The 9,824-nt window shown below is 46.3% G+C and overlaps 1 protein-coding gene across 1 annotated transcript in view; it reads left to right on the forward strand.

Annotated features, from left to right (window-relative positions):
* Positions 1–3,854: 3,854 nt before the first annotated feature.
* LOC145655306 (semaphorin-5A-like) overlaps positions 3,855–9,824 on the forward strand; it is a gene marked incomplete at its 5' end in the record, with an annotated part of 21,781 nt that continues 15,811 nt past the window's right edge. Inside the window, 2 exons of the mRNA XM_081708946.1 lie at positions 3,855–4,080; positions 8,840–9,049. Of these exons, the coding sequence (XP_081565072.1) occupies positions 3,855–4,080; positions 8,840–9,049 (436 nt within the window). The remainder of the gene's footprint in view (positions 4,081–8,839; positions 9,050–9,824) is intronic.

Raw genomic sequence — 9,824 nt, forward strand, 5'->3', positions numbered from 1 at the left:
ATGGCTAACATGGGTAACATCTGCTTCAGGCGTTTTCGTGTGTTTCCAGTTTCTCAGTCAACAGTGATCCATATGATCTCAGCCACCATGAAAGAACCTCAATTTGAAAATGGGTTTATTTTTATTTTAAGAATAAAGTTGAGCGGGCTTAATGGGGGTTGTATGTGATTGTGTTGGTATGCATTAATATCAGACTGTAACTGCATGTGTGGAAGGGCAGAGAGAAGCAGGTCAGTACGCCACCGGGGAGTCATGCTCAGTCGTAACGAGGTAGTGTGAGTGTCGGTGTTGAATGTGTTCAAAACTTCGGCTGTTCCTGACTCGGATCGCTACGCACACTGGTCTTCAGGCAGTGTGAAATTAAAATAACTTTTAATAGGTGTTTACGAAAATCACCTTTGGTTGTTTTCTGATTTTTCTGACTTGATCAGGTTAGAAACTTTTAGCAGAATTATTTTTCTTCTAGCGCTCATTGGTCGCGTTTCCGTCCGAGTGATCTTTTTTTACAAAAACTGCTGCAGTGCTTAAAATGTTTGTCGATCTAAGATGCATTTTAAGATGGAATTTTTCCACTTCCTTTTCCAAAATTGACACAGAATATTAAGTGCTAAAGCAATTTTCATTTAAAAAAATTCCCTGTATGGAAGTGAAGCTGAAAGCGAGGTGTTCAAATGGGCAGTGCTCTGACAGAACAACCATGATCATGTGATCGAAAGGTCACATGATCACAGTCTGTCCTGTGCAGACTGATGCAATGCTTGCTGGGTAATATTGATGGATTAACATCAAGTTTAGTATTCTGTTCCAAAGAATATAAGAAGACAGATGCTTCTCTCCCTCCCTCTTGCTCTCTCTCTCTCTCTCTCTCTCTCTCTCTCTCTCTCTCTATCAGTATTTCTGCCATGTTGGTATTGCATGGACAATGACTAAGAATTTATCTCAATTCAGCAAAAGATAAACAAACAAAACAACCAAATTCAAAGCAATTCCAGAAGTGCTGATCCCTGTAAGACTGATCCCTGGAGGGCTGATCCCTGGAAGACTGATCCCTGGTGGGCTGATCTGTATGTCTGTGTGATGTACGCTCTCGCTGCAGTGTGGAGAGAGAGAAGCATAGTGTTAGCCATAGTGGCCTGTCTATGCTGATAACTGAGTGTATTTGTCTTAACGCTCAGCCACCTCCAGGCCTGCCGCACAACTGAGGCGTGGGTAGTAGTTCCACACACAGGGACCTTGTGAAGTGAGCAAAACTGCTTTTTGTTTTCTCACAGCTGAGGTAGGGTGTGTGTGCCTGTTTGTGTGTGTGTGTGTGTTCAGTCACAATGATCAGACCAGCACAAACCCAAATCAAAATGATCAGATCAAACCGAGCCCAGGTCAGTACTGTCAGAACTCTGCTCTGCTCAGCCAGCACACAGCTGTCTCTCCCCAAACGCTCATATTGTGCTTTGTCATGGACATGGAACTGAACTAATTCCCTGTGCTGTAGTTTGGATCAAATTTGCCTGATATTCGGTATTATGATCCAGATACAGACTGCAGACGGAGCACAGCCAGTTCAGTGAGTGTCGTCAGCAGAACACACCACACGCCCCACAGACTGGAAAGCACAAGAATGTCCCATGTCCCAGCGCAAGGCAGCAGGGGTTTTCGGATTCAGTTCAATTTAGCATTCCCATTCCACCAGACACGTCCGAGCGCTTTCTGCAGAGCTTTCGTTTTTACATAATATCCTCGAACAAAGATGTTACAGCGATACTTACTAGAGGATGGAATATCAGATTTGTCTGAGTTTGTTTTTTAAGGTCATGCTTGTCTTATAATCACTGGGTATGATTTGTGGTTATTGTCTTTAGCACTCTTTTTTCTGTTGGTAAAACAATATTCTTCATGCAATTTCATGTAATAAATCCCTCCGAAAATCATCCTTCATAATAAAGGGGTTAGCAGGTCTGATTATGTGCTAATCTTTTGTTTCTGTTGGGGTTTTTTTGGAGTCAGTTTTATTAGAAGGCTTTATTAATTATTGGATAAGTGTATATTGTAGGAAAATGATTCCCCTTCTCATTATACAGCGGGTGAAATAAATATTGAACAAGTAAGTAAATATATTTCTAAAGGCGCTATTGACAAGAAATTCTCACCAGATGTCGGCAACAACCCATCCAATCCACACATGCAAAGAAATCAAACCATAGATGTCTATAAATAATGTGTAATAATGAAAAATGACACAGGAAAAAGTATTGGACACGCTTCTGAAATGTATTTAATACTTCGTACAAAAGTCTTTGTTGGTGATGGCAGCTTCAAGACGCCTCCTGAATGGAGAAACCAGTCACATGCATTGCTCGGGTGTGATTTTGGCCCATTCTTCCACACAAACACTCTTCAAATCCTGAAGGTTCTGTCGGCTCCTTCTATGAACGCTGAGCTTTAGTTTCATAGATGTTCAGTTGGGTTCAGGTCAGGTGATTGGCTGGGCCATTCTAGGAGCTTTATTTTCTTTCTCTGAAACCAATTGAGCGTTTCATTGGCTGTGTTTGGGATCATTGTCTTGCTGAAATGTCCACCCTCATTTCATCTTCATCTTCCTGGTAGATGGCAACAGATTTTTATAAATAATGTCTCGGTACATTTGTCCATTCATCCTTCCTTCAGTTATATGAAGCGTGCCAGTGCCGTATGCTGAAAAACAGCCTCACACCATGATGTTCTCACCTCCAAACTTCACTGTTGGAATGGTGTTTTGGGGGTGATATGCAGTGCCTTTTGACCTCCACACATGGTGTATATTATGGCATCCAAATAGTTCAATTTCGGTCTCATCTGACCAGTATTTCACAGGCTTGTCTAAATGTTGTTGAGCAAACTGTATATTCACCCTATGTCTGAAGTTTCAAAACGAATGAACACCCCAATACAGGAGCCATCTGCCTACTTAAATATTCATGAGGAACATCTCATACACATATGTGCCTGGTGTTTCTCATTTGGGCTTGTTTTACTTAGTTTTTTTAGGGTTTGCGCTTTTTGTATTTTTTTATAACCTTTAACCTTGACGTTCCTTTCGTGTTCCCTGTGTGAGAAGAGCAGAAGGCAAACAACTCACTGTAGGAGGAGGGGCAAAGGCAGCCTCCTCCATCCCAAAGCCCCTGTGATTGGCTGACAGTCAAACAGCTCACTGTAGGAGGAGGGGCAAAGGCAGCCTCCTCCATCCCAAAGCCCCTGTGATTGGCTGACAGTCAAACAGGCGACCTTTCTCTTCTTATTTCTTCCAGGGTCTGGCATCCATTCGGGTTCGGTTTAGTATAAAGGAAGGAACAGAGGGGAATGGCCACTGTTCGCAGCTTTGCTTTGCTTTTTTAAATGTTCTAATAAATCATTAAAAGTAGAAGTTAATATATTATTAGAACTTCATATAAAGGCACTGAAGGGAGCATGTGTCTATCATATTTAAGAGGGAGGTCTGTAAAATGCATGTGCTGACATCCTGTAGATCAGACATCTTGCATATCTGTCCTGACATCCTGTAGATCTGACCTGACATCATGTCCTGACATCCCGTAGATCTGCTGTTCAGTGTAACTTCACTCCAGCAGTGGGCGCTCTTTTGAGATGCTGCTGAAGCTGATGTTTTGACTTGTGTGTTGTGATGTCATTCATTCATTCATTCTTTGCTAGGTGTTATCCATCATCCTGTACTGTAAATTAAACCTTTTCTCCTGGTTTGCTGCCACTCTGAGCCCCGAGAGTGATGGGTAAAGGCTGCGTTCCGCAGGCAAAAAGCCAAACGCCGCGCCTGTCAACACTGGGCACTTTTAAATGGAGTTCTGTTTTCCGCATTCCGATAGGAATACCAGTCCTGCAACGCACTGCCGTGCCCGGACCTGAAGAAGACCACTCCGTGGACGCCGTGGACTCCCGTGAACATCTCGGATAATGGCGGCCATTACGAGCAAAGGTTCCGCTACACATGCAAGGCACGGGTGCCGGAGCCCAGCCTACTGGAGGTGGGAAGGCAGCGGATCGAGATGCGCTACTGCTCCAGCGACGGATCCACGGGCTGCTCCACCGACGGTGAGACCCCACCCTCCTGCTGACACTCACGCTCTCCAACACCCTCCCTCTCTCTCTCTCTCTCTCTCTCTCTCTCTCTCTCTCTTTAACCCTCTCTCTCTCTCTCTCTCTCTCTCACTCTGTTTATCCCTCTCTCATGCTCTCTCTCTCTCTCTGTTTATCCCTCTCTCACTCTCTCTCTAACCCTCTCTCTCTCTCTTTAACCCTCTCTCTCTCTCATGCTCTCACTCTCTCTCTAACCCCCTCTCTCTCTCTCTTTAACCCTCTCTCTCTCTCTCTCATGCTCTCTCTCTCTCTCTAACCCTCTCTCTCTCTCTCTTTAACCCTCTCTTTCTCTCTCATGCTCTCACTCTCTCTCTAACCCTCTCTCTCTCTCTCTTTAACCCTCTCTCTCTCTCTCTCATGCTCTCACTCTCTCTCTAACCCTCTCTCTCTCTCTTTAACCCTCTCTCTCTCTCTCTCTCTCTCTCTGTTTATCCCTCTCACTCTCTTTCTAACCCCCTCTCTCTCTCTCTCACTGGTTGTTTTCCTTTATATTGATCCCATCTCTTCTCTCTCTCTCTCTCTCTCTCTCTCTCTCTCTCTCTCTCTCTCTCTCTCTCTTCCTCCCTCGCTCTGTGTGCTCATGTTTCTCCTGCTACACTCGCCGGGTCTATTTGTGTCGCTACTAAAGTTAACCGTGTGAATTAATGGACTCTGATCATACAAGTGCTTCGCTGAGTCAAATGCACAGGGAGCTGGACCCAACGGCCTGGACTCTGCTGGACTCTGCTGGACCTCAGAACCCCCCCACCACCCACCCAGTACATCTGCACAGTGTAAACACTTCACATTTGTAAACCAGTTGTTGTTGAAGGCAACAAGCGCCCTATCGCGATGTTGTATTGGGCGTCCAGCATAATCAAGTTTATTAGTTATTTTACAGAGCGACTCAAAGGCCGTCTGCAGCAGTGTGTAATTGCCATCAACCACCCACCAAGAGCATGGTTACTGTGGAGACCCAACACACACACACACACACACACACTCGCCTGACAGCCATGCGGGGGGTAGTGTGTCTGCTGGGTTTATTTTCAGGTCCATGCACATAAGACGGCCTCATGCCTCAGTTTTTGTCGAGCCGTGTTTTTATCCTTTGCTGTGATGAGGTTTGGTTTGAAGATTTTGATGGAAATGGGATTTCGAAAGTCTCTGTCTGCACAGCAACATTAATGGGATAAAATGAAATTCAAACCGCTCCCAGTGGATTTGACTCCAGCCCCATCCGTCATGTACACCTCCAGACCGAGGGCCCGCCTTCTCAGGCGGGCCGATACTAAGCCGGACAGTTCAGAGAGTTTGTCTCGCTAATGGCCCGAAGACGCCCGGCACCACGGCTGTGGGCGCTAGTGCAGGACTAATTCTGTATCAGACACACTAAGACACACACTTATCTACCTTATCTTGTCATTTATCTGAATCTCCCTGCTTAAGGCACCTCTGCGGCTGCTGTCAGACTGTAATTTATAAAAGTGAAGAGTACTGATCTGATTCAGGAATCCCCCCCACCATGAGCAGTTAGTTCTGCTCACAGCCGCTCAGACCGTAGGGTTGCATCTTATGACGCCTTCCCACGCCCACACTGGAACTGGACGAGTTCCAGGCCTGACGGACCAGCAGGCTTTGCCTGGGTCTTACACGCAAGCCGTCATTAACCTACAGGGCACCAGCGTAGACGTGTAATTATCGCCCCCGGCAAGGTGTTGTGTGCGCGGCCGTCAGCGGCTCCACTGTGGAATGTGAGCTCTGGAGGTTTAGCCTCGCCACTGGGCCTCTCTCCATCGATCTGAGTCCTTGAGTCACAGCACTAAGGCGGAGCAATAAACCGCGGTGCTCGCAAGCCCATGTGAGCTAGATAGCAAAACCCGCTTCCACTGAAGAGTGTGATCAGCACGGCAGGTCTGAGTGTGAGGTCTACTCCCATGACAAACACGGGGTCATGTGATTCGACGTTGAGAAGAATACTCTGAATTCTCTGTTTCTGAAGACCTAAAGCAGGGAATACTGGGAGATCTCCACCCTCTGGGGCATGTGCAGCGATGGCGTGTGGAGGATGCTCATATGGGGAGCTCAAAACCAAACACTGTGTTCATCCCGGAGTTAGTCACATTCCAGCAGGACGTCTCTGGGGTGATTCCGACACTGTCCATGGTCTTACTCACCATGCAGCAGGATTGGACATTTTCCAACAAATCAGCGCCAGTAATCGAGTCTGTCTGGACGTCCACGTCTCTCACAGCCATAACATGATCAGAACTGTGTAAGAGTTCGGTCCCTCACAGGAGCTGTGGCCAGTTCAGTGCTGATGGGTCCATTCTGTTCTTTTCGTTGACCTGGAAGTAAACTGTAGCCTTTGTTTATTTACATGTCATCACCATAACAACTCCCAGATATCATTTGTTGCGTATTAGTTCGTATCATTTTCTTTTTAAAGGTTTAATATCCCCTTTCACAAATCCTTGTGCTAATCAGGTAGCTTTTTGTGGGTCTTCTTTGTGCGTTTGTCAGTATTGGGTGTTTTGATCAGGGTTTTTGTTCACATGCCCTTTCCTCTGAGATGTGTCAATACTGCCCAATCCAAAGTGGTGTCATCAGACTGCCATGACATTTTCAACCCTGCAAACTGAAGTTAGCTCTCTCTTTTCTTTTTTCTCGCAGGAAGATTTTTTTTAATTGGCTTGTCTGCAGATGCTATTGACGCCTTATTCTGGAAGAAATAACAGTCATGTCTTCCGATAGGCCTCGAGTGAGCCATCAGCCAAAGAGAATTATAGCAATTACCCAAAGTAGATTGAAGCAGATGAAAATACTGCATCATCAAAAAATGAAATAAGTCGTATTGGCATCTCGTCAACACATGTTCATTAAAGTCTCGCCGTCTTAATGATGATCATCGGTTAATTAGTGTCCAGCAGAGATTTAAGATTAACGTTTTAGGATTAACGTGTGAGCAGGTCTTCTCTCCACAGCCTTCTCTTGGTTAATTGCACCATTTTGCTTTTTGTTCAACTTGTTTTACACTGTTTTGCTGTGTGCTCTGAGAACAGTGGAAATGGATTCCAGCGCCATTACTGAGGCCGGTTCCTAAGAGCGATGGCAGAGGTTGGCGTAAAAGTGTGGGACCAGAGCCGTCCTGCAGCTGCTCTCTGCTCCACGAAGCTCCTGAAACGCTCCTGCTCCCTCTCTCTCTCCTTCTCTCCCTCTCCCTCTCTCTCTCTCTTTCTATCCTCTTTATCATTGATTTCCTACACATCGACCTCTCCATAAGTATGCCTAAGTCCTAAACTACCTACCTCAGGAGGTGTGTTAGAAGGAACAGTCGATGCTGTGATGGATATGTAGTCAGGTCAAACCGTCACGTTATTAGGTCTTTATAATGATGTGGAGTTCTAACTCAGGCCTTCAGGCTGCTGTAAGACTCTCGGAGACTGTCGGAGACTGCTTTGTTTTTCCTGTTTTCCCACTGAAGATTTAACACAGCAGCGTAACAGTTCTGCGTAATTATCTGCCTGTTTCTAATCGCCCCGTAGTGTTATTAAGCATCCCCTGGCAGTCCTGGGCATGTGCCTGGCATGTCTCCGTGCCTGGGTGGGGGGGGGCGTGGTCAGATCTAGGCTTGCTTGTGGGGAGCCCTTGAAAAAGCACGCGGCCGTGTTTCTTTGCATACGGGTCAGAGGTCACGTTGACCTGACCCTGGGGCCCATGAAGCAACACTGTGTCCGGCACAGGGCTGTCTAGAGTGAACTCTAGATAAGAGGTCAAGGGTCACCCATGCTCAGTAGACCCTGGGCATGGCCAGCAGCACACGCTGACATCCAGCTCTACGGAGCGTTCCGTACGCTTGTCAGGCGTTTGGAGAGTGTGAAGACAAAGAGAAAATAAAACATTCCAGCATTTTCCCACGTCAGCTAAATTGGATCTGCTGCATTTAAGTGAAATTTACAGCTGAGGGATTTTTTTTTACATCTAACTGAAAATACCCTCTGAAGACAGAACGTAATCGTAAAACTCCTCAGTGTCTCACACTCTTTTTCTTAAAACTCCTCAGGGTCTCTCACTCTGTTTCGTAAAACTCCTCAGCATCTCACACCCTGTTTCGTAAAACTCCTCAGGGTCTCACACTTTGTTTCTTTCATGTCACTTACTGTATATTCTCTTGCAACCCACTGTGGTCAATCATAAAGTCTGTGTTATTTATTTCCTGTGACACAGAGAGTTTTCTCCTCTAAATCTAAATCTGTGTGTGTGTGTGTGTGTGTGTGTGTGTCTGTGTGTGTGTGTGTGTGTGTGTGTGTGTGTGTGTGTCTGTGTGTGTGTGTGTGTGTGTGTATGTGTGTGCATGTGCATGTATGCGTGTGCGTTTGTGTGTGTGTGTGTGCGTGCGTTGAGTGTGGTGTGTATGTGTGTGTGTCTGTGTGTATGTGCATGTGTGTGTATGCCTGTGTGTGTGTGTGTGTGCGTGCGTGTGTGTGTGTGTGTGCGTGTGTGTGTGTGTGTGTATGTGCATGTGTGTGTATGCCTGTGTGTGTGTATGCACGTGTGTGTGTGTGTGTGTGTGGGTGCGCGTGTGTGTGTGTGTGTGTGTGTGTGTGTGTGTGTGTGCGTGTGTGTGTATGCGCGTGTCTGTGCGTGTGTGTGTGTGTGTATGCGCGTGTCTGTGCGTGTGTGCGTGTGCGTGTGTGTGTGTGTGTGTGTGTGTGTGCGTGTGCGTGAGGTTCAGGAGAACTGATGCTGTCAGGCCGTGTCACGGGGCTCATGGTGAACGGGGGCTGGTCCTCCTGGAGTTCCTGGAGTCAGTGTAGTCGTGACTGCAGCTCCGGGATCCGCAGCCGAAAGCGTGCGTGTGCCAGTCCCAAACCCAAACACGGAGGCACAGCCTGCCTGGGGCCCGCCCAGGAGTACCAGGAGTGTAACACCACCCCCTGCCCAGGTGAGCATACTGTAGCAACACACAGTCACACTCATTCACACACCTGCACACACACTCACATATGCATCTACACATACACTTACACAAACTCATACATACAGACACACAAACAAATACACACTCACACTCAAATACATGCATGTACACACTCATACTCACACACACACTCATACATGGACGTGTACACAAACTTGCTTAAACTCACACTCAAACTAATACACACTCACTCACACAGTCACATACACTCATGCATACACTCCTGCATACATTCAAAGACTCTATCACTTATACACACTCCCAGCATATACGAATGCAGAGTCACACACACACACTCACACATAAGCATAGCCTCACACACACACACACACACACACACACACACACAGCTTGTTACCCAACACTTACCTGATTACAGCAAAACAGAGATATTCTTCTGCTACTGATTAAATACAGCTGTTAAAAAAGCACAAAAGGGCAAGAGAAAATATGTACACACACACATGCATGCACACAAATCCAAAAAACACACGCATGCACACAAACCCAACACACTCACACGCATGCACACAAATCCAAAAAACACACGCATGCACACACACCCAACACACACGCACATACGCACAAGCCCGACACACACTAGAGCACATAAGGAATGTCTCTCCTTCCTGATCTACAAAAGTGATTATGTGTCTCATTTTACAGTAGTGTCCCCAAGGCAATCAGCTCGTGTTAGAGGATTGTTGAGCAGTGATGCACAATAATAGATGGAACGAGG

This window comes from Electrophorus electricus, unplaced genomic scaffold (genome assembly GCF_041902795.1).
Source record: "Electrophorus electricus isolate QZ-2024a unplaced genomic scaffold, ASM4190279v1 Scaffold210, whole genome shotgun sequence".
Taxonomy (NCBI): Eukaryota; Metazoa; Chordata; class Actinopteri; order Gymnotiformes; family Gymnotidae; genus Electrophorus; species Electrophorus electricus.